General features: G+C 34.8%; 1 protein-coding gene across 1 annotated transcript; it reads left to right on the forward strand.

Annotated features, from left to right (window-relative positions):
• Positions 1 to 26,079, forward strand: LOC121386871 (zinc finger protein 99-like). Its single transcript, XM_041517900.1, has 2 exons — positions 1 to 103; positions 23,884 to 26,079. Exon 2 carries the CDS (start codon positions 24,000 to 24,002, stop codon positions 25,398 to 25,400), a length of 1,401 nt encoding a protein of 466 aa, XP_041373834.1. The 5' UTR covers positions 1 to 103; positions 23,884 to 23,999; the 3' UTR covers positions 25,401 to 26,079.
• The last annotated feature ends 83 nt before the right edge of the window (positions 26,080 to 26,162 follow it).

A 26,162-nucleotide genomic window follows, 5' to 3' on the forward strand; every position in this document is an offset into this window, starting at 1 on the left:
ATTTCCGCTTCCTTTGTGTCGACTCGATTCTCTTGAATTTAGTTTATTTGTATAGTTTGTTGTATTCTGCGATTAGCAACACAAAGCAAGGATTCAGTATCAGGTGGGTATGTTGAAAAAAAGTATGATGATATGATGATGATACGAGTGTTTTTATCATTTTATACACAAACTGATATTTACTTTCGGGCTATACTTGTATACTTATAACCAAAATAAAACACTGATTCGGACTGAGTGGATATAAGGATATGTTTTATTTAACGACGCACTCAACACATTTTATTTACGGTTATATGGCGTCAGACATATGGTTAAGGACCACACATATATTGAGAGAAGAAACCCGCTGTCGTAAATAATCATGTTATGATTCCTGAAACGGTATCAGGCTAAAACGTCACCGTACCAAAACGGCACCAAACTTTCTTTTTCGTAGACACATAGGTATTAACTAATTTTAACTGTTAAAACCATCATGACAATAATAAGACTGGACCATTGTTTCGCGTGCTACATTCCACAAACAGGTTTGTTATTGTCTATCCATTATAACTGAAGCAGACGCCATTTGTCAACGGGGGTGGGGGGGAGGGGGTGGGGGGGGGGGTGGGGGGGGGGGGGGAGGGGGTGGGGGGGGGGGGGTAAAACGTAACAGCACACACAAAACGTCTTCAATTATCGTGGGGCTTACAAAATGTTTAGGTATAGCTCTCCACCAACTACCAAGTTGGAGTAAGATACGTATTCATGAAGTTTAGGTTTCCAGGTCACATTATCAGCAAAACGTTGTAAATTAATTAACCAAGAAGATGAAACAACATGTGAACAGTGACTCGAAATAAATTTAATAACAAAACAAATTAAATAGGCCCCTACTTGTAGAAAATTTAAACTGCTTTGTCGATAGTAACTTTTATTTTGCTTGTCTGCACGGCATTGTTTATTATTGTTTTTGTAAGATTATATATCAATTGTTTAATTTAAATTTATACATGTGGGGTTGTGTATCTTATAAATAAATACATTCTATACATTCTAAACATTGTTTTTTTGCATAAAATGCAAAGATGCCGCATGTTGGATCGTACTTGAATGTGCCCTGACTGACACAAGACATACCATATTTAAACGCAACTCATACTTGAGTACGAATGAAAAGAAAGCCAACATCAGTTAATTTCTTTGTACATGTGAGCATCAACCGTTATTGCTTACTCAGTTACAGAACGAAGTATTTCCTAGGGTACTGTGGAGAATTTGAATAGAATGCCACCTGCGTACAAAGCGCATTGCATCTTATGTGATGTAATACAGCCGGCCAAGATCAGGCATTAAATTCCTATTGTTTGTTGGTAACGGAGTAAGTAAATAATAGTAATATAACTAATAGGCTAATAATAATAATAATAATAATAATAATAATGGTTCTTTGCAGAATGACCACAAATATAGGGAACAATAATAATATTTGTGAAAACAGAACACCCATTATTTAAAACATTTTATTATTAATACGGTAATATTAATAACAGTAATATAAACAACAATACTACTACTACTACTACTACTATATACTAAGCTATAAACTAATATTTATTAACCATTCGTGGAAACTAATATTTATTAATCATTCGTGGTGCCGTTTTAGCCAATGCATGGTTCCGTTTTGACCATATGTTTTGGTGCCGTTTTAGCCAATGTGAGGTTCCGTTTTCGCCAATGTGTGGTGCCGTTTTAGAAAAAATGGTTCCGTTTTCGCCTGGTGCCATTTTGGCACGGTGCCGTTTTAGCCCGCATCCCCTGTAACAAGATGACAATCATCACAGTGATATATTGAGAAATGTAAATAATCATGTTATGATTCCTGTAACACAAGGTGACAATCGTCCCAGTGACAGTGGTTGCAAAACAAGGCGTGGCGCGTCGCATGCGACATTTACTACCCTCATTTCCGACCTCTATTTTCGCCACAGTTGCACCGACTCCAGTTCATATTTTCTTGGTTCTTGTCTGAATGTATAGCTCTGCTTCTATGGGTTAATTTCTTCAGGAAAACTGAGTATACAGCGTCCATTACTGCTCATTACCTTTGTTTTTAAAATATTTTTTGTTTTGATTCATGAGCACAGTAGACCCAGTGATTTTCCACGATCGCGCAAAACGGACGGAATTCCCATTGTGAAACGGAATTTTCATTTGGAAACGGAATTACGATTTTCCGCGAAGTTCAAAAAATTTATACTATTTACTATAGGAGAAGCCATGTGTTTAGGGAAGTGACGTCACGTATCAGCATGCGCGCGCATCTGGTAGGCAGAAGTCAATCATAATGGCCATTAGTAACGAAGCGAACTAGCGACAATGGCCAAAACATGTGCTTAAATTACTGCTTGTAGCACGGGAACGCTATTCTACATAGCTCCTGTATGGAGGAGATACATGTACTCTTTTCACCCATAAAATTTGACGATTGACCGAGTTCAAAACTATAGCAAACTTCCTTGTTTTTTCTTCTTTTTTTTCACATGAATAAATATTTTTAGTCCATGTAATTTTAAAACGTCTGGTCCATATTTCAAGTAAAGCATTACAAACGAGCGCGCGCACACACAAATAAAAATAATATAAAAAAAAAAAGTCGGCCTATATTTATTTAAAACTGTTTAAAAGAAATAATTGGCCTACACTTTGTTAAAGGAAATTATTTCTTTAAACAATTTTAAATACCCCATATATATATATATATATATATATATATATATATATATATATATGAACAATTGTTACAAATGAACCAGTAGACAACACTGATGTGTTATACTTGTCTACTGGTTCATTTGTAAGGCTTTTCACCAACAATAAAGTTTAAGCAAGTAAGTATCTTATTAGAAAACTTTACAAAACTTTAAAACTATATTCCTTAAAGTTACTGACATAGGATACATATTAACACATTGTATTAAAATGGAGGATACTAAATTTAGTTTCAGTACCTGTTCCATGACCATGCATACATTGGTCCCTCTAGCTACATAGTCCCTTTTTAAATATTAGTACAGAACTTAGTCTTCTAAACGGGATACACCTTAAATTTACTTGGTCCCCCAAGTACACACACACACACACACACAGACAGACAGACATACATATATATATATAAATTACCATAAATATTTTAATCACCTAATCCCATGCGGGGCAGGACATAGTTTAATACGCAGTCAGTCTATGACTGATTCCCATTGGTGGTCCTATGGGGCTATTTCTCGTTCCAGCCAGTGCTCCACGATTGGTGTAAAAACGGCTATGCTATTTATTATCCTGTCTGTGGGCTGCTGCATATAAAAGATCCCTTGCTGCTAATAGGAAAGCAGCAGGTTTCCTCCCTAATATTATCTGTGTGATCCCTAAAGATGTCCGACTCCATATATCCGTAATTAAAATGGCGTGAGTGCATCGTTAAATAAAAGATTCCTTCCTTTCAAATCCCAAACTGTCGGTTACCTTTGACAAGAGGCAGTTTCAAAAGGCTTTCACTTTCAACCTGATTAATAAAAAAACAGTTAAAACAACTACGATAAATTGTAACAATAAAATGTTTTTATGTTTTAATTTAAAACACAAATTAACACAATGCAAATATCATTTGATCATTAGTTTATAATGATAATTTTTTTTATATAAATATGCCTTGTCTATTGTTTCTCGATATAATTTTATTGATTTTGTAAATTCTGTTTTTATTAGAAAATAGAGATTGTGGTAAAAAAAAGATTACGTCCAAGTGTTATCAATGTCATCATCACATACTGAATAGCCCCAATAATGTTGCATAGTTTGGAAAGTCGGTGAAAAAAGTTCTGGTATCCTTCTTGTGCACAGAAACATGAGATACCGTAGAAAAGAAACGCCGAATCTGATACCAGTGTTCTCCTTAGCATCCCTTAATTCACCCTAAAAGGCCCTTAATTCATCCTGAAAGGCCCTTATTCCATTCAAGAGCTGCCGGTTCTCTTTTTTTCCATAAACAGGGATCATTGACATCTAGAAAAAAATATCAAAATTGTTAATTTTCTATGATATAAGTATGAAAGTTTTACATTGTGTAAATATTAGTATTAGTAACTATAGCATGATTTCTCTCACTCTCACTCTCACTCTCACTCTCACTCTCACACACACACACATAGCTCCCTGTTATTTAATTATAAATATAAATACTCCAGCCACCTACATATTTTATGGCATGATACAATATAAAATACACTCAGATTTTTTTTTACCCACTATAATGGATCTGTCAATACAAAGTTACATAAAACGTTGTTTGTAGATTGACTGGGTACTGTCAACAGGGCATCTTCGTTTCCATGTCAGTTTGGTGGTGGGTTTTTGTTGTTTTTTTCATTTTAATTTTATTATCTTTTCAATTTTTCATTTCAATAAAATACTCTACGTGTACTAGTATTACGAATGAATAACATACAACAAACCTTGTATAAAATGACGATCTCCGTTGTGGGATAGCCAAAGTTGATTGTTGTCAGCTTACTGTTCGACGTTTCGCTTCCAGTAATAGGTGAAACTAATTCCACAATCCTTCCTACAGTGATTTGTGCGGCTAACAACGACGTATGAATTTACCATGACAAAATACCATTCATCAAAACTAGTCTACACTGATTTAACTGACGAAAAAAACATTCGATTGTTCATTACTACTAATGTCAACAGTGGTTCTTGCCTACCAGAGCTCACGCGGTACCACGTGATCACAACATATGACGTCACCGTGGCTTCTCCTATTGCCACACTCTGTAAACTGACGATTGACCCGTGCGCAGTACTTGGCAAACGCTAGACTGGATTATGCGTTTCACGGTAAATCAAAATGTGGCATAGGGAACCAATCAAATACTTCGCGAACGTTAGCGGAACGTTTGCTGGCTGAATTTGGGGTTGCTTAATCTGTTGCGCCTGCGCAGATGGGACAGGTTTTTTTTCCAGGAGTAAGTTTAGCCAGCGGTTTGTCGCTAACGCTCGTCTTGAAAGACAGATTTTTACGCTACACATTAAACCGAATGACCATTTCTGGAACCACCAGTCAAAATGTGTTTGCAAACGTTTAGCAAAAAACGGCTGGCTGAACGTTGCAATGTTACTTTATTTCCGCTGTGTCATGCGCATACTTCAATTTGCAGACGACGTTAAACTGTCACAGAGATGAAAAAATAAATGTTTACGTTTTGTGAACCCTAAGTGCAGTGCACTTAATCGTTGGACAATCATGCTTTATGTACTTATTATAATTGTAGCCTTTGCTCCTGATGTGATTTTTCGCTACTAATAAGTAGGCTTACTTTGATTTAATGACAAATAACGGCGACGTCATATTAATTTTATTACACTGGTGGCACCTAAGTCTGCGCACCTAAGCATTTGTGTTATATTTTAATGTTAAAATATTTGTTTCACCGCCACAGTACAATGGAACAATAAACGTGTTCCAACTAAAGTTATTTTAATTTTAATGTTTTTTAAACTCAAGTAATGAGCACATCTTTAGTGGGACCTCTCTCCCCCCCCCCCCCCCCCCCCCCCCTGCATTTACTGGCCTGCATGGCGGCACATAAGTCTGCGCAGCAAACAGTAAAACAACCACTTCTGTTGCTAATGTTTACATAAAACAGCAACAAACAATGGATCCGACTTTTGTAAGTTCTAAATAACAAACACTTCCTGTTATAGTCTGTTTCAGAAACATTTAGATTGTGCAAATGAAATACATATAAATGGTGTTTCATGCTCCTTAGTTTGGACAACACAAAATGACAATATAAAAAAAGTCAATGTAAACATATTTGATCATTATTCAACAAAAATTGTCTGTTATTAACTGTAAATGAGCACAAATAGTGTTCGTTAGACATATAGAACAATCAATGATAATTTTGAAACAGACTATAGCTAAAATAGGCCATGCTGTAAATACAATCTTCAAAGTCTGTGTGCAGCCATTTTGCATAGTTCATCAAGATAAACGTCTCCGGCACGATATTTATTATTGTGATGTTTATTGCTGTGCCGTAACGTTTATCCATTGGATCGAATTTTCCATTTGCAATCACGATTTAATAAAATCAGGCATATGTGCTTTATTTAAGAGCCTCGACACGTACAACAACATATGTTAATAAATTTTAGACAAAAATATTAAGTACAATACCTTTGGTAACCTTTCCAGGATTAGATGTTTGAAGACGACACATTTAAACATTTGAAAGCTATTTTTATCCTGGCACATCGAAAATGCGGAATGAAAATTTTGCGGAACGAGAATTATTCGTATCAAGCATTTTACGTACACCCAGTAAAAAGAAATATTGCGGAACTGAATGGAATTGATTATTAAATTTATTTATTTTGTTATTTTTGTTTCTACATATGTGCTTTGTGTGGGTTGCATTATATGCATTGTTAATAATATTATCACATTAAAGTTTTGGGGTGTATTATTCTTTTTTATTATTATTAAAAAAATAATGATTGTTAGTACAGGTCATTACTTATTATAAGGCCTTCATTTATTTACTTTTTCCAAAATTATTATTTCCTTTAGTAATTGTTTTTAAATATTATTATTACAGGCCATTGCTTACATGCGTTTCAAAGGTTTTTCTCTTTTTTTTTCTCTTCTTTTTTATTTTAATTTCATTTCTTTTTTTAGCTATAATTACTGGTCATTAGTTATTTTAGGGGTTTTATTCAGTTAAAATTAATTGTTATTATTAATTTATTATCAATTAATTGATTTTTAAAAAATATTATTCATTAATTAAGTTTATTTATTTATTATTATTAAACGTGATATTCCATTAAATATCGTGGAATAAACTCGTGAACCCGAGACGAATAATAATAAAAATAATCCGATTCCACCAACAGTTTTCAATCACATTTTAAATATGCTCACAATGGCCGGCGGGAATATTCGAGATTTTGTTCGTAACTGAAAATTGGATTAATGCAGGATTACTATTTGGACAAACTGTCTATTTATGCGTAAAACGTGACTCGGGAAGTTTTCTTTATAATGTTTATATTTATTGGTACATCTCATATTTCGCCACGAAATAATTAATTCCATGGTTGTATCGATTCCGCCTGAAATCTGGGCGGAAACTGCACGCTTGTTTTTGCTGTTCAAGTTGTAAACATCGGGTCCAATAAATGTCAAAATGTTAAAAAACGGACCGTAGATGTTTACCTTGGTGAACTACCATTTTGCATTGTGTCACTCGGTGTGAAATTCAAAGTATTCTTGGATGTTTACGTCAACAGATAAAATAAAGACATTCATTTCATTTATGAATTCATAAATTACAATAAGGTATGTATTGAAGCTTCTATGTAAATTTGTGTAAGTTGATATGCAAGGTTGACAGGTTATAGAAAAACATGTTGATCGAGGCTGGCAAAAGTATTATTATTATTAATGATACCACTAGAGATCATTTATTTTATATTAATTATGACACATACTTTGGAGGCTTTCACCCCTCTTGAAGAGTATTCCATATAAAGAAATAAAATGTCAGACGGCAGAAAACTGCATGTATTTTGCTACCTGGGCGAAGTCGACACTGGCAACATCGTTACAGTTTCGTATGTGGAATCTGTGTCACTGTAATGTTTGTTTGTTTTACAACTTGTGTCTAAACAAAATTTGGGGGGGAATGTATCGGTAATTAAAGGTAGGAGAGTAATTTATTGTAGCTGTTAACAATTTGGTTCAGACTTTAATTTGTCACAACTTGTGTTAATTCAATTGTTAATTGCATATTGTAGTCTGAAATGGAAATGAAACGGAATTTACAAAAACATGAAACGGAAAATATCTTGTTTTTAAAATGGAAAACCACTCAGTCATACTTGTTCTATTCTTGGGCCAACATTTTCACCAACTATATGCATTACAAGTAGACTACATTGCTCACTTCTGTGGTACTAACAAGACTCAGGGCCCATAGAGCCCCCCCCCCCCCCCCCCCTCCTCCGCGTGCCCCATTGCTGAGTGTATGTAGCTCTCGATAAACCCCCAACTCCTACTCTGTCAGTTCCAACGCTTACTAGTACTTCGTTTTCCAACCGCTGAGTGATATCTTGAGAAATGTATATAATCATGTTATGGTCCCTGTAACACAAGGTGACAATCATCCCAGTGGTATCTTGAGAAATGTAAATAATCATGTTATGATTCCTGTAACACTAAGGTGACAATCAGCCCAGTGATATCTTGAGAAATGTAAATAATCATGTTATGATTCATGTAACACATGGTGACAATCAGCCCAGTGATATCTTGAGAAATGTAGATAATCATGTTATGGTCCCTGTAACACAAGGTGACAATCATCCCAGTGACATCTTGAGAAATGTAAATAATCATGTTATGATTCCTGTAACACCAAGGTGACACTCATCCCAGTGACATCTTGAGAAATGTAAATAATCATGTTTTGATTCCTGTAACACATGGTGACAATCAGCCCAGTGATATCTTAAGAAATGTAAATAATCATGTTATGATTCCTGTAACACATGGTGACAATCAGCCCAGTGATATCTTGAGAAATGTAAATAATCATGTTTTAATTCCTGTAACACATGGTGACAATCAGCCCAGCGATATCTTGAGAAATGTAAATAATCATGTTTTGATTCCTGTAACACCAAGGTGACAATCAGCCCAGTGATATCTTGAGAAATGTAAATAATCATGTTTTGATTCCTGTAACACAAGGTGACAATCAGCCCAGTGATATCTTGAGAAATGTAAATAATCATGTTTTGATTCCTGTAACACATGGTGACAATCGTCCCAGTGATATATTGAGAAATGTAAATAATCATGTTTTGATTCCTGTAACACAAGGTGACAATCAGCCCAGTGATATCTTGAGAAATGTAAATAATCATGTTTTGATTCCTGTAACACAAGGTGACAATCGTCCCAGTGACATCTTGAGAAATGTAAATAATCATGTTTTGATTCCTGTAACACAAGGTGACAATCGTCCCAGTGACATCTTGAGAAATGTAAATAATCATGTTTTGATTCCTGTAACACATGGTGACAATCAGCCCAGTGATATATTGAGAAATGTAAATAATCATGTTTTGATTCCTGTAACACAAGGTGACAATCGTCCCAGTGACATCTTGAGAAATGTAAATAATCATGTTTTGATTCCTGTAACACATGGTGACAATCGTCCCAGTGACATATTGAGAAATGTAAATAATCATGTTTTGATTCCTGTAACACAAGGTGACAATCAGCCCAGTGATATCTTGAGAAATGTAAATAATCATGTTTTGATTCCTGTAACACAAGGTGACAATCGTCCCAGTGACATCTTGAGAAATGTAAATAATCATGTTTTGATTCCTGTAACACAAGGTGACAATCAGCCCAGTGATATCTTGAGAAATGTAAATAATCATGTTTTGATTCCTGTAACACAAGGTGACAATCGTCCCAGTGATATATTGAGAAATGTAAATAATCATGCTTTGATCCCTGTAACACCAAGGTGACAATCAGCCCAGTGATATATTGAGAAATGTAAATAATCATGCTTTGATCCCTGTAACACATGGTGACAATCATCTCAGTGATATATTGAGAAATGTAAATAATCATGCTTTGATCCCTATAACACATGGTGACACTCATCCCAATGATATCTTGAGAAATGTAAATAATCATGTTTTGATTCCTGTAACACATGGTGACAATCAGCCCAGTGATATATTTAGTTATGCATTTACCCCTGTTATGAAATGTGTACCACATAATGATAACCACCCTGGTGATGATGTTATTATTAGTAAAAATCTATTTTCTTCAAATATGGACTGTATAACACTTGATGATAACCATCCCAATGATTGTTTTAGAAATGTACATACTCCAGTTATGAATTCTGTAACATAATTATGTTGATGCTATTTATAGAAATGTACTCACTCCAGTTATGAACTGTGTAACACATGGTGATAATCATTCCAATAATGATGTTATTATTAGTAACAACCTACCTTTAACAAGTGTAAAATGTATATCACATGATGAAAATTACCCCAGGGATATTTTGAGAAATGTACATACCCCAGTTATGAATTCTTTAACACATAGTGATAATCATTCCAGTGATGCTATTACTAGTAACAACCTACTTTTTCCAAGTGTTAACTGTATATCACATGATGACAAACATCCCAATGATATTTTTAGAAATGCAATTATCCCAGTTATGAACTGTGTACCACATGATGATAACCTTTCTAGTGATGATGTTATTAGTAATGATACATGTGATACATGTTGAGCACTTTTGCAGAGATGTTCCCAAAAATGTACTTACCTCATTTACCAACTCTGTAACAACTACCGACAACCATGCTTGTGATATTATTAACAATATTTCAAATAATAACTCTGGTATACTAAATGACAACCATCCTAACAAATCTGCAAATATATCTTTCTCAAATATGAACTTTGTATCACATACTGACAACCCACCCATTGGTGTTATTGACAATGTGTCTACTAATACCGATAAACCAGATAGAAATACAATAAATACAGACCAGCAAAAGAAATTAATTAATATGGAATCTATACATTTTCTTAGTTTAAATGTATGTGGGCTCAGAAGCAAATTATTGATACCTGAATTTGTTGAAAATGTCATCAAATATGATATTTTGTGCTTTACTGAGACCAAAATGGATGAATCAGATAAACTTTCAATTCTTCTACCTGGTTATACCTTTTACCGGAATAACCGCCAACACAAACTACGGCCCTCTGGTGGCATAGTTATTGCTATCAAAGATGATTTGGTCACCATGCAGTCTCAATATTGATGTCACCGACAAATCAGAATTTGTATCTTGGCTCCAAATCCCAAGTGAGAATATAGGCCTACATGAAAAATTGTTGATTGGTATACTTTATATTCCCCCAATAAATTCCCCTTATTACAAGGAAATTACATTTACTATTATTGAATATGAAATAAATCAGCACACAAAATTAGGAAGTCCATTGATGTTACTTGATGATTTTAAAGGGACATTCCCGAGTTTGCTGCAGCTTTTACGGTGTTATCGACTAATATAGCCTTTTTAACAATTGTAATTGTATATCAAATATATTTTTCTGCATAAAATATTAGTGGCTGTATATTAAACGTGTTTCTGATCGTTCTAATATTTTTAATAGGTTAAATTTCATTTTATTTCCTAAAATATAATTTTTTCGTATACATACAAAATTATTTGAAAACAGAATCCAGTTTGGGCTCCTTTTTCATTCATTTCAACTTATTTTCGTGCTTATATCCAATTAAGGTTCAAGCACGCTGTCCTGGGCACACACCTCCGATATCTGGGCTGTCTGTCTACGACAGTGGGTTAGTTGTTAGTTGGTTAGTGGTTAGTGAGAGAGAAGAGGGTGTAGTGGCCTTACACCTACCCATTGAACCCTTAAGAACTCGCTCTGGGTTGGAGCCGGTACCGGGCTGTGAACCCTGTACCTACCAGCCTGTAGTCCGACGGCTTAACCACTGCGCCACCGTGGCCGGTGTTTGGGCTCCTTACAAATATTAAGACGACCAGAAACACATTGAATATACAGACACTGATATTCTAAACAAGAAAACATATTTAATATGTAAGTTTAATCGTAGAAATATTTTATTAGTCGGAAATATCTTATAACATAGCAAATTCAGGAATGTCCCTTTAATGCAAGAACAAAATGCCTGCCAGACTATATCACACTTGATGAAGAAGCTGATCTCCCCTATAACATAAATAATGACATAATAGATGTTTTTAATGATATAACTGAACTAGAATCATGTAATGTCCCAAAAGATAGAGTAAGTCAAGATACAGGGAGTATAAATAGTCATGGCACACGGCGTCTAAACCTGTGTAAAACACATAACCTATACATAGCTAATGGTAGAATAGGTAATGATAAATACCTCGTGCACCGACTAAATTTAAAACCAAGCGACCTCTATTTAGCACGTGTTTTGTCTCTAGAAAAAAATATCATGCGGCAAAGAAAACATTCAGTATATAAAAGTGAAAAAAAACCCTCAGAGATTAATTAACGCAAGCAGATCATATAAGAAATATTTATTTAAAGAAAATGCAGCTCATAAATTTTATACAAAGCAGAAAAACAAATGCTCGATCTGAAATTAAATACCCAATTTTTTTTTTTTATTATTAAAAGCAACCAGCCTCGGTGGCGTCGTGGCACGCCATCGGTCTACAGGCTGGTAGGTACTGGGTTCGGAACCCAGTCGAGGCATGGGATTTTTAATCCAGATACCGACTCCAAACCCTGAGTGAGTGCTCTGCAAGGTTCAATGGGTAGGCGTAAACCACTTGCACCGACCAGTGATCCATAACTGGTTCAACAAAGGCCATGGTTTGTGCTATCCTGCCTGTGGGAAGTGCAAATAAAAGATCCCTTGCTGCTAATCAGAAAGAGTAGCCCATGTAGTGGCGACAGCGGGTTTCCTCTCAAAATCTGTGTGGTCCTTAACCATATTATGTCTGACGCCATATAACCGTAAATAAAATGTGTTGAGTGCATCATTAAATAAAACTTTTCTTTCTTCTTTTTCTATTAAGACCAAAAACTGAATAATAATTTCCCATCACTAAACGAACATAGCAATTTGTTTGAAAAAGTAAATGAAGGAGATTCTATGGATAATGATATAAATCAAGATACAGATTTTGAAACTTTCGAATTAGATAATGACACTCTAGATAAACCATTTGAAGAAAGAGAAGTTAAAAATGCAATAAAACAACTTAAAAATGGAAAGCTTCCGGAATTGATAATATTACAAATGAGTACATTAAATCTACTGGGGACAAAATGTTGCCAATATACACAAAACTATTCAGTGTTACACTAGATAACAGTATTTTCCCAAATGAATGGCTGATAGGAATGATTAAGCCAATCTTTAAAAATAAAGGAAGCCGTTCTATGCCAGAAAATTATAGACCAATAACCGTATTATGCTGTAGCTCAAAACTATTTACAACGATCCTAAATAAGCGACTAAATGACTACCTTGAAGAAAATAATATCTTAACTCAAGCCCAGACTGCCTTTCGAAAAGGCTACTCCACAACCAACCATCTGTTTAATATATATTCGTTAATCGAAATTTTAAAAAGAAGAAAAAAGAAATTATTCTGTGCGTTTATTGATTTCCAAAAGGCATTTGATACGATACCAAGAAGCTTCCTTTGGCAAAAAGTATTAAACTATAACATAAATGGCAAATCCCTTAGCATTATCCAAAAAATATATAAAGGTATAAAATCCTGTATCAGTTTAAATAACGAATGCTCACAATTATTTTCTTGCAATATCGGAGTCCGCCAAGGTGAAAATTTGTCACCTGTCTTATTTTCACTTTATTTAAATGACATAGAAAACCACATACTAAATTCTAACTGCTCAGGGGTAGCCACCTCTATAGATGACCACGATTGCTTTCTAGACATCTAGACATCGGTATCCACTTTGTCTCCTATATGCCGACGATACTGCACTACTAGCAACCAATGCTCACGATTTGCAAAAAAATCTAAATGTCTTTTTGGAATACTGCAAACAATGGAAACTTAAAGTAAACAGTGGAAAAACAAAAATAATAATATTTAATGGAAATGCAAATGACTATAAGAAAAAGTTTACTCTCGGAGATAAGTCTCTTCAAAATGTTAAAGAATACAAATATTTAGGTTTAACGTTCACTAAACAAAACAAATTTAAAATAACAAAACTATGTTTAATTTCAGCGTGCAACTAAAGCAATATATTTTATTTTATCTAAAGCCAAGCATAATAATTTGCCAATTGATTGCAAGCTTAAATTATTTTATTCAATGGTCCTCCCAATACTTTTGTATGGCTGTGAAATCTGAGGATACGAAAATGTGGACATAATAGAAAATATTCATATAAACTTTCTTAGACGATTATTGCCAGTAAAAAAGGGTAAGCCTATTTTTATGTTATATGGGGAAGTTGGTAGAACACCACTAAAACTAGTTATAGATCAAAGAATTATAGCATTCTGGGCACGTATAGTTAAAGGTAAATCTACAAAAATCACTAATTTAATTCTTAATTATATGATAAAAGACTATTGCAAACGGGCACAGCTATAACTGGCTACAAAATTTAATACACCTGTTAAATAACCTAGGCATGACCGATATTTGTGTCGAAAAATTTCCCATCCGTAAAAATACTATCTGAGCATGTTAAACGAAGGCAATTAGACCAGTACCTACAAACATGGCATAACAACATCGAGTCTACATCCAAAGACAAAACATGTTCTATTTTTAAACAAACTTAAAATTTGGAAAAATACTTTATTAAATTACTCGAAAAATTGTGGATCAACCTTCTGAAATTCAGAACATGTAATCATTATTTACCCATAGAAACAGGACACTGGAATAGCATCCCAGTCGAAAATAGATTATGTACATTGTGCGAAGAAAATTATATTGGAGATGAATATCACTACTTATTTAAATGTAATTATTTTATGAATACACGCAAAAGGTTTATAAAGCCATTATTATTATTAAAAAAACCTAGCACGCTTAAATTCAAAGAACTGTTTAATTGTAATAGAATAAACACTCTCCGTAAATTGTCAAAATTAATCACTGAAATTACAAGTAAATTTAGTAAACCATAGATAAACATCTTCAATATCATTTTATACTTTTTAAAAAACTGACTTATAAAAATGTATCTGCTTTATTTAAATGTTCTGTCACCATGAGTCTTCTTTTAAAAATGTGTATACACATGTATAGCTATTTTGAATTTTGTCTGTATAGATATTCTATGAAGAACTCCTGTTGTCATCTTGTCACTGTAAATAACTATTGTAAAATATGTCCTCATATGCTGTCGTTTGACGGCCTGAGTGAATCGAAATAAAGTTTGAAAGTTTGAAAGCCACGTCATGGGCTACTCTTTTTGATTAGCAGCAAGGGATCTTTTATATGCACCATCCCATAGACAGGATAACACCTACCACGGCCTTTGATGTACCAGTCGTGGTGCACTGGCTGGAGCTAGAAATAGCGCAATGGGCCCACTGAAGGGGATCGATCCCAAACCGACTGCGCATCAAGCGAGCATTTTACCACTGGGCTACGCCTCGCCCCCGGACTGAGTGGAATGCAATATCGGAAATTTAAAAATTCGTGGAACCGAACATACGGGTACTTCAACCCCTGGCCGCCATTGTTTATCATGTGACGCGGTGAAGGTTTTCCTTGGTTACCTATGGTTTGATAGTGAATTGAGGCAACTTTCGTCTATCATTTACAGCAGTTAACGGCAAAGATGCCTAAAAAAATGTTGTGCAGTTGGCTGCATAGATCATATCATGATGTTAAAAAAATATATCGTTTTATAAATTTCGAAAAGAGACCAGACACCGCTTCTGGGTGGATCATTCCCAGTCTGCAGCTCGTCGCAGTAAGACGTGTTTGTGCACACTGCACGTGCTTTTCGCGGCTCGACTTGGGGATCCTTTACTTTTGTTGTTTTTATCAGCGAAGTGAAGTTTTATACTGGGATGTATGCGGTCATTGGAACTGATTGAACGCTGGAACGCTTCTCGTTTTGACAGTATGCACCACCAGGTTGGATTCTGTTTTTTTACGAGATTCCTTGCCTCCACGTCATTTCTCCGTCTGACTATGTTGACGTGGTGGTTTTTCATGACTCGTATGACATAAAATAATTAGCCTATGTTAAATCATAAAAATAATGATCTTGAATCATGCGTACACATTTTATTATTACACATACAACTCATATATTTTGTAGCCCACATCATAATTATTATAATATTAATAATTATCTTATCATTTCAAAGTTGTTAAAATTTATAATTAATATTACCTGATGATTGCATGAACAAAAATTATATTCTGCCAAATCTGCCTCGACATACAAGCTATACGGAAACACGTCGGTAATAAATATAGACTACTAATTCAGATTCCCGTTTGTTTCGTTTCAACCCAAGCTGCTATAATACTCGTAAGTAGGGGTGCAACGATATGGTCAAAACCGTATTGCTATATTTATAGTGATATAAGAAACTGTATTGCAAGATGTATTGCAATATAGTTGATATTATTTAAATTTAATATTTATGGGTTTTGTTTTTTTAATGAAAACAGAAGGCATAACTTTTTAATGATCTTTATTTGTTTCAGCTGTCCAGCTAAATGTTTTAGGCCATATTTTTATTTTTTAACACAATACTAGTGTTCTGCCTCACATATAAACGACAGTGTTTGCAGACAGCTAACCCTTTATTCACTTCGATATGTACAGATGCGTGAATGTGTGTGGTAAAAGACTGAAAGTACAACAAAGGGATAGAATCAATACAAATACAAAAAAATTGAATCAATAAAAGAACAAAAGTATCTGCACTGAGAACACAGAATCAAATTAAATCCCTAATAATCAAACCTGAACTTGGCTTAATTTGGTGCGATGAAAGCTAAAATATAATTGTTTTATGGGGTCGAAACCTCTTGTCCACTCGAAAATGGTACGAATAAATAGTGAACATTTGGACAGTTTTGCCTATTGCAGTATGCAAAAAAAAGAAGAAAAAAAAGTATGTTTCAAAGTTACAAAAACACACCTAAACTAACTCGTAAACATATAAAATTCAATAAAACCACAAACTTACACCGTGAAGGGGGCTAAATGGCTATATATTTGAATTATCGTGGCTCATCAGCCAGTGCGCGGTGATGCGCGGTCAAAACAAGGGAGATAATCTTTGCAACAACCTTAAACACCGCAAAGGGTACCTAACTGATAAAATGTACTAACTATGGAGTAATTCTCATTACATTATCTGCGTAACAGCACAACTAGTCTACTAGAACACCGGTGTGACGGTGTCAAACTATTTATAAATTGTCACATTCGGAAATCCTTACTATCGGGCTTTTCCGTTGCTGCTCGCTTGACACGGAAATGTACGTATTGAGTCGAAATGTTTCGGCAGATCGACCGAGTATTCCGAGTTCAGTGAAAAACAGCGAAGTGTGATTCTCATTTGTTGGTTTATTTCTTTGAAGATGATAGCCGTAGCCGTATTCCAACGTAAATGAACAATGAATGATAATGTGTAAGTAACAAAACATTTATTTGTAATTATCGTTAACTGGTTATTTTCATTGGACTTTTAACACGTTTTGTATAGAAGTTAGAACCAAGTATAACCGACCTATCACTTAGTATGCCAACAAGTAAGCCGACTACGCTTGACGTGATTGTTACATTTCCTGTCATAACCAATTAATAAAATGATGTGGTTTTTGTTTGTTTGATTGTTTGCCTATTTCAAGTCAAATAAGATACAAGAGAAAAAAAAAATAGCGTATAAAAATCTCGATACGCAAAACTGTACCGCGGTTCGTATCGAGCTGATCAATTATCGCAGTATACCGGTATACCGGTTTATCGTTGCAGCATTACTCATAAGACATGCTGCAACTATGTGTTAGCTACAGAAAATAAATGACAATATGCAAGGCATGCAAAACGTTAATATTAGAACTTTATTCTTTGTAAAACAGTAATCACTAAGGCTTTGCTTCACCCCCAAAGACCTGGATGATCGGCAACTAGGCCGTGTGACGTCACGCCAGTTCCGAGAATAAACACATAATCTTAGATGAATAGACAGCAACGATGGCAGTTCTATCGTCTCGAGTTAAACATGGCTGATATAAGACCAGTTTAGTTTGTTTTGGTTAACGACACCACAAGATCACATTGATTTATTACTCATCGGATATTGCGTGTCAAACGTTTGGTAGTTGCGACATATAGTCTTCAAGAAGAAACCATCAACATATTACCCTTAGTAGCAAAGTGTGTTTCAAATACACCATCCCAGACAGCACATACATCGACATTTGATATACCAGTCATGGTGCATTGGCTGGAACAATAAATAGCGCAATGGGCCACCGACAGGGATCGATCCTATACCAACCGTTCATGAGGCGAACACTTTACCACTGGGTTATGTTCCGCCATGTGCTACCAAAAAAGATTTCAGCTACATTTTAATACAAAGTCCTTCGTAGAAATTCGACTGTTTCTTATTCAATACTGGCGTAGGAAGCAGGGGGTTGGGGTTGTGGCACTTGTATTTGTGTGCCCCCCCCCCAAAAAAAATTTAATAATAATAATGATAATTGAAAAAAAAAAAAATTCCTAAGCCTGTGTTAAAGATATTTGATTGGATGGTACAGTTGTTCATTGTAAGTAATTATTTCATTGATCCAACAATTTGGCAAAATTAATGTTACATCGTGGGGGGGGGGGGGGGGGGGGGGGGGGGGGGGAATTAGTTGCATTTATCTTCTCTTTTTTTTGTTGTAACTCTGAATTTTACTTGTATATTTCCAGAAAGTGCATTTAATAACATATAGTTTTCAATTTTCCCGTAAAAAATCTCAACCAGTTGGTCCCCTCCACAAATATTCACTTACCTTCGCCACGCCTGCACATGTCTGACCATGCCTATGCTTTAATATTAAGTGCCAATGTTAAATATTAGTAGCAAGGAATCTGTTTATATGTACCATCTCACAGCCGTGGCATGCAAATTGTCTTTATAGGTTCTGTATATAGGAAAGAAAGCACTTTGATCTAGCCACTATGTGATGGGGGGGAAAGGGCGTCTTTTTTGCATTAATTCAGCTTTAAAAAAAAATTAAGTTTTTAAACACTACGGCATATTTATCGCCATTGGGTCCGTTTGCGATCACTAAAGTCAACCGTACTTATATTCTATTGTTTAAATGATCCATTCCCGGACATCCGAAGTGTTTCCGGTCATCCTGGTGTTTCTAATACCACAAAATGCATTTTTCATATTTTTAAAAACGCACGTGCGTCTGAGGAGTAACAGTGATGAAGTCGCGTTTTAGTCTTTTTTTGAGGATATTTCAACGTGACATACTCTTCTTTGTTGTTTTTTACTCTGTTGTATTCAAATTTGTTACAGGTTTCTACATTAACCAAACTGAGTGCCCATTGTTACGGGTTGAAACTAACGTCTAGGTGAAAAGTATGCCTTAGTGTTTAAAAACTAGGGTCTATTCCATTAAATTGTTTAAAAAAATGTATAGATATTTTCTCAAGCGAGATTTGTTTTGACAATTGTTTAATTAATTGAATTGACGTTTGAATCTGTTTACATAGAAAATATTACTTAGAAAAACAAAAATACTCAAATAATTTTTAATTTAAAAAATAAGTAAAGTAATAAAATGTTTTGGTTAATTGTAAAAAAAATATTTCTCCTTTTCTAATAATTTGTTTTCATAAATAGGAAATACATCTTTTACAACAGAACAGAACAGAACCTTATTACACCCAGGCCGTTAGGCAACGGCATGTGGGGAAACATGAACAACACTGTTCGACATGCCAAGATAGGACGGGGTTTACAGGAGACTATTAAACAATAAATCGTATAAGAATATAATATATAAATGCATATGTACAATAATACAATACAATGCAATGCTTCCAGTAGTGTGGTATAGATTGATACAGATATATCTACTGTCTTCTTAATTTATCATTAATTATTGTAATTAATTTACCGACTTTTTCTTAGGACACCTATTTTATTACTTGTCAGTAATTCTTTAAATTTCAGGGTACTGTGGTTTTCATAAAAACTATTGTTTTAGGAATAATTTTCGGTGTTCCTTAAAGAATTCAAAAGAGAATAAATAATGATCTTCATCGCCAATATCACTAGAGTTACATAGTGTGCATAATCGATTTCCTACGGTGTTGTTATTTGCTATTTCAATTGTGTGGTAGTAATTCCATGTTATAAATTTGAGTGTGGTGATCTACAGTTTTCCTGGCATGGAGAGGTATTCAGGGGAAAATATTTCGAAATCTTAGGGAACCGGAAGTCGGTTCACGTGGTTTTTACCTAGGTAACCAATTGTTCGGTTACGTGAATTATAGTTGCGTAACCCGTGGGTTACCTGATCGGTTACCTCAAATTTACGTTGAAATTATATTTTAAATACATAGTTTTTAGCTGAAACAAAGTTAAAACAAATACAAAAGAAAACATTTGACAAAAAAGAAATGTCTTTAATGGTTGCTAAAGTTAACAATATTATAAAAGAACTGAATATCAGCCACAGTACTGAAATAAAATACAGGGGCGTAGCCAGACATTTTCTTAGCGTGTGAAAAGTTTGAAACTTGGGACGTCTGTAGATGCAATCTGAGCCTTTTCGGAGGCTTTTTTTTTCTTTTCTTTTTTTAAATCTTTTTTTTCGAGTCAATTTTAAGAGGATATTTTATAGAACAATTACAGACAGCCTCGACCTATTCCCGTGTTTTGTTTTTGGATTACGCACATGCATACTGTGCGTAATGGGCGCTACGCCTTTGAAATATATACATAATTATTTCGAGGGATTCCTTTTTCCGTTTTGCGGTGGCTATGCTACTTTCACTGTATCGATGATACTTCTATACTACAGATACGTTCCAAATGTTTGGTTTTTTAAAGCTCATTGTGTGATGTTAGTATTTTAAATTTTTTGAGACACTTTTGGATTCCTGTTTACGTTAAAACTTTTTTTAACATGTGTAAAATTATGGGCAATCCAATATTATTTCTACATATATTCCTTTAGAGATAAAATAGCAGCAGATAATTTAGCCGTCCCCACCGGTCTGAGCACATTGCTTTAAAACTTTTGGCTCGACTCTATACTGAGCATTTACTTTAACTGCTCTCAAATTACAACTGTTGCAATATAACGTTGTTTACGGGTTTGCTGCGCATCGAGTATCTAAAATTCAGCCTAAAACACTTGTCGAAATACTAGTATGTCTGCGTGAATAAACGTCCTGTAATCGTGAAGTTTGCAAGTTTTAATTTCTGAACATTTACAGGCCATGACGTAACCAGTTTGCGGTTCACGTAAATTTAACTTTGCGTAACCGACACGCGAAGAGAACGGCGGTTCGCGTGAAATATTGTGCCCTGGTATTTCTCTAGTGTTAGGTTATCTTTCTCTGCAGACAAAATTGCAATATTATTGTTCCACGGTTTACGATACTGGCCATGCTGTCTTAACTTGATTTTTTTAAGAACTTAGGTTTTTGTTGAGAATCCTTGGAAGATTCATGTATCTGTCATACCTGGGCTGTTAAATAAGTGTTTATTATTACCCATATGGGCTCAAATATACGGGGTAATATTTTTTCGATCTCTGCACAGTGTGCAGATTGCTTCTACAGTCACTGATTGGCAGGCTTTAAAAAGACAAGATTTGATTGGCAATTAAATACTGCAGGGACTAATCTTTGTTCGTTCATGATTCCATTCATCGGTCAAACTATTACTACGAACTTCAAATATTTTTTTACGATACGAACATTTACGGAATTAAAAATCAAAACGTACAAATGTTTAAAAAAAAAATTTTATTTATTATTTTGACTGGGTTTTTTGGCAACTGTTCTTTGGTGGATACTGTTGGGTGTGCACCGCTAACGGCGCATATGAATATATTGTTATGGCTGGTAGAGCTTGTTAGTTGTTACAGCAGCGAGAACATAAATATACTTTTAAAATCGTTATAGATTGACAATGGGTAATAAAGAGAATAATTAACTCACTACGAGGAATTACGGATTAGCCGTCCCTCGTGAATTAATACTGTAAAACCCTCGCCAGAGGCTCGGGTTTACAACATTAATTCACTCGGGACAGATAATCCGTAATTCCTCGTAGCTCGTTAGTTATTCTCTAAATATGTTGGATCCATGTATAGCTGAGTCCATTTAGGGAAGATTCATGTATCTGTCATACCTAGGCTGTTAAATAAGTGTTTAATATGTTACATCCAAGTATAGCTGAGTCCATTTAGGTAAGATTCATGTATCTGTCATACATAGGCTGTTAAATAAGTGTTTAATATGTTGGATCCAAGTATAGCTGAGTCCATTTAGGGAAGATTCATGTATCTGTCATACCTAGGCTGTTAAATAAGTGTTTAATATGTTGGATCCAAGTATAGCTGAGTCCATTTAGGGAAGATTCATGTATCTGTCATACCTAGGCTGTTAAATAAGTGTTTAATATGTTGCATCCAAGTATAGCTGAGTCCATTTAGGGAAGAATCATGTAACATAAATTCATGTAATAAAAAGATAGTTTTGTTTGTTTGCCAGATACAATTCTAGTCCAAAAACTAATCATTCTTTGTTGCATAATTAATTTAAGTGGTGTACGTCCTAGTTCTCCATATAACATGAGTATTGGCTATGCCTTTATTAACAGGGACTAAACGTCTCAATGTGTGTGTATACTTTCAATAATATCCGTTTTTCATAGCCCCATATTTCACACCCATATAAAAGGATAGGTAATACCATAGTGTCATAGATTTAACTTACATTCTATTGATAGATTTTTTATCATTCGCTTTAGTTAGAAATAAATACATTGCTTTTGTTGCTTGTGTTCATGTTTTTGTTGTATTGAATTTCGTTTTTTTAAAATAAATAATGAATGAATGTTTAACGATACCCCAGCACGAAAAATACATCGGCTATTGGGTGTCAAACTATGGTAATGCAAATAAATAAAGTGATGATCAACATCAATATAAAAATTCAAGGTTTAAAAAAAAAAGTGTAAAGAACTGTGCAAAAATACAAATACAAATATCACAGAATTTTACGGACACTGAATTTTACTCTAAACTTCAATTTGTGCTGTATTGGCCATTCTCAAAGAGAATGTTACACCCCTGCACCACGGTGAGGTTACAGCACGCGCAGGTTTTTTTTTTTTAATAAGATGTGATGTTTATAAATAGGAAATACATCTTTAACGACCATGGACGTAAGTTGGGGGGGGGGGGGGGGGGGGGGGGGGTTCTGACTCAGTAAAGGTTAACTTACGTTGTTTGATAAACAGCAACTGAAGTTTTTAACTTAGCCAAGTCAGTTTCGTAAACTTAAGTTATACTTAAGTAAAAACAGTTTCTTTCTTCTGGGGGTACGGAGAATTTTTAGAATTAAATTATCAACATTTGTTTTAGGGAATTTGATTTATAATTTTGTTCATATGCTTGTTTTCACGTTTAATATTGCATAATTATTTTATACAATTGTTTTAAAGTACTATTGAAAGCAAACACTTCAACATATTTACATTATTTAATTCCATCAAGTCAATTGGAAAATTAATTACAAATATCAATTTTACCACTCCACGAATTATGGATTTTTATAATTGATCGCCACATCAGTAGAACCAAAGTGATAAATGTTGAGCACCCCCCCCCCCTCTCTCTCTCTCTCTCTCTCTCTCTCTCTCTCTCTCTCTCTCTCTCTCTCTCTCTCTCTCTCTCTCTCTCTCTCTCTCTCTCTCTCTCTCTCTCTCTCACCTCTCACACATTTATTTTCTTCCATACCCATGATTACTAGTCGTGACACCGACACCGTCAGACTGATTGTACATGATTTGAAAATTGTGCCACCATCGCTGCATAACGTTAAACTGTCACCAACGCCAGTGTGCACCTGTCATACTGAATGTGCATGGCGTCAAAACGATGTGCCACCAAAGTATGTGTCCTACTTTGTTTCTGTTATATCAATTCATTAGTCGTTTTCTATTTCAGTGCTAGCTGTATAGATACTAGTACTGCAACTTTGAAGGCATGTCAGATGTTTACTGAGCACAGAGTAGACTCTAGTCTGGAAAACGTCAGCTGAAGACCTGCATCTGGAAACCAACATGTCGCTCAGGGATAAAGGGTGTTTCCAATGTGAAGTCTGTTCAAAGAGTTGTAAAGGCAAGTCTCTTCTAGAAAAACACATGCATGTTCATACTAGTGAAAGACCTTTCAGGTGTGGAATGTGCTTAAAGGATTTCTCAGCCAAGCCTGACATTAAAAGACACATGCAGATTCACACTGGAGGAAAACCTTTCAAATGTGAAGTGTGCACAAAATGTTTTAGGCGGAGTTCCCACTTGAAAGTACATATGCTGATTCATACTGGTGAGAGGCCATTCAAATGTGAAATGTGCACATGTTTTGTACACAGTTCCAGCTTAAAGAAACATATGTTGATTCATACTGGGGAGAAACCGTTCAAATGTGAAGTGTGCACAACATGTTTTGTACACCGTTCCAGCTTAAAGAAACATATGTTGATTCATACTGGGGAGAAACCTTTCAAATGTGAAGTGTGCACAAAATGTTTCAAGCGTTGTTCCCACTTAAATCTACATATGTTGATTCATACAGGCATGACACTTTTCAGATGTGAGGTCTGTTCCAAATGTTTTTCACATAGTTTCGACTTAAAGAAGCATATGTCGATTCATACTGGTGTGAAACCTTTCAAATGTGAAGTGTGCACAAAATGTTTTACAAAGAGTTCCAGCTTAAAGCAGCATATGTTGATTCATACTGGGGTGAAACGTTTCAAATGTGAAGTGTGCGCAATATGCTTTGCACAGAATGTCAGCTTAAAACAACATATGTTGATTCATACTGGCGAGAAACCTTTCAAATGTGAAATGTGCACAAAATGTTTTGCACACAGTATCAGCTTAAAGAAGCATATGTGGATTCATACTGGGTATAAACCTTTCAAATGTGAAGGATGCACAAAATGTTTTACACAGAGTTCCAGCTTAAAGCAGCATATGTTGATTCATACTGGGGAGAAACCTTTCAAATGTGAAGTGTGCACAACATGTTTTACACAGAGTTCCAGCTTAAAGAAGCATATGTCGATTCATACTGGGGAGAAACCTTTCAAATGTGAAGTATGCACAAAATGTTTTACACAGAGTTCCTACTTAAAGAAGCATATGTTGATTCATACTGGGGAGAAACCTTTCAAGTGTGAAGTGTGCACAACATGTTTTACACAGAGTTGCAGCTTAAAGAAGCATATGTCGATTCATACTGGGGAGAAACCTTTCAAATGTGAAGTATGCACAAAATGTTTTACACATAGTTCCTACTTAAAGAAGCATATGTTGATTCATACCAGTGAGAAACCTCTCAAATGTGAAGTGTGCACAACATGTTTTGCACAGAGTTCCAGCTTAAGACGATATATGTCGATTCATACTGGTGAGAAACCTCTCAAATGTGAAGTGTGCACAAGATGTTTTATATAAAGTTCCAGCTTAAGACGACATATGCTCATTCATACTGGTGAGAAACCTTTCAAATGTGAAGTGTGCACAAAATGTTTTACACAGAGTTCCAGCTTAAGACGATATATGTTGATTCATACTGGTGAGAAACCTTTCAAATGTGAAGTGTGCACAAAATATTTTACACAGAGTTCCAGCTTAAGACGACGTATGTTGATTCATACATGGAAGAACTGAACTGAAGATGTAGATTGAGTGACATGTTTCTAGACAAAACAAGTGCGTATCCATCTGTGATGAGGATTTAGTGACTGATGAGAAAGAAGTAGACAAGTAGTAATTCAGCCTTTAATTATTTATTTGTTCATTTTCTTAGTTGACTAGAAATATATATATTAACTGTATAGTAAGTCTTTATGCCAGAATTAACAAATGATTGACCTCAAGTAGCCGATGATAAATAATGTTAGAAAGTATAAGTGTGTATTTTCATGTATCAGTTTTAAGGTATTATAGATTTTAAAAAATGCTTCATTATATCATAACTGTGTATTACTTTACTGTTCTGATTTAACAATACTACTACAACTTTTGATTGTTAACTTGTTTTATTAGGTAATTGATAACCTAATAATCAAAATGATCCACTCACCAGATTGTATCAACCAGTACAACTAATATCACAAGCATTTGATAATAACTGGAACCGAGTTTGTTATTCTATTTATTACCTCAGCTTTTTTTTCTCTAAAAACCTTTATTTTCCACGCACATGCACAAAGG

The sequence above is a fragment of the Gigantopelta aegis genome, chromosome 12, assembly GCF_016097555.1.
Source record: "Gigantopelta aegis isolate Gae_Host chromosome 12, Gae_host_genome, whole genome shotgun sequence".
NCBI lineage: Eukaryota > Metazoa > Mollusca > Gastropoda > Neomphalida > Peltospiridae > Gigantopelta > Gigantopelta aegis.

Excerpts from the sequence above, each read along its gene's own strand:
- LOC121386871 (XM_041517900.1), top strand. The coding sequence starts at position 24,000 with ATGTCGCTCAGGGATAAAGGGTGTTTCCAATGTGAAGTCTGTTCAAAG.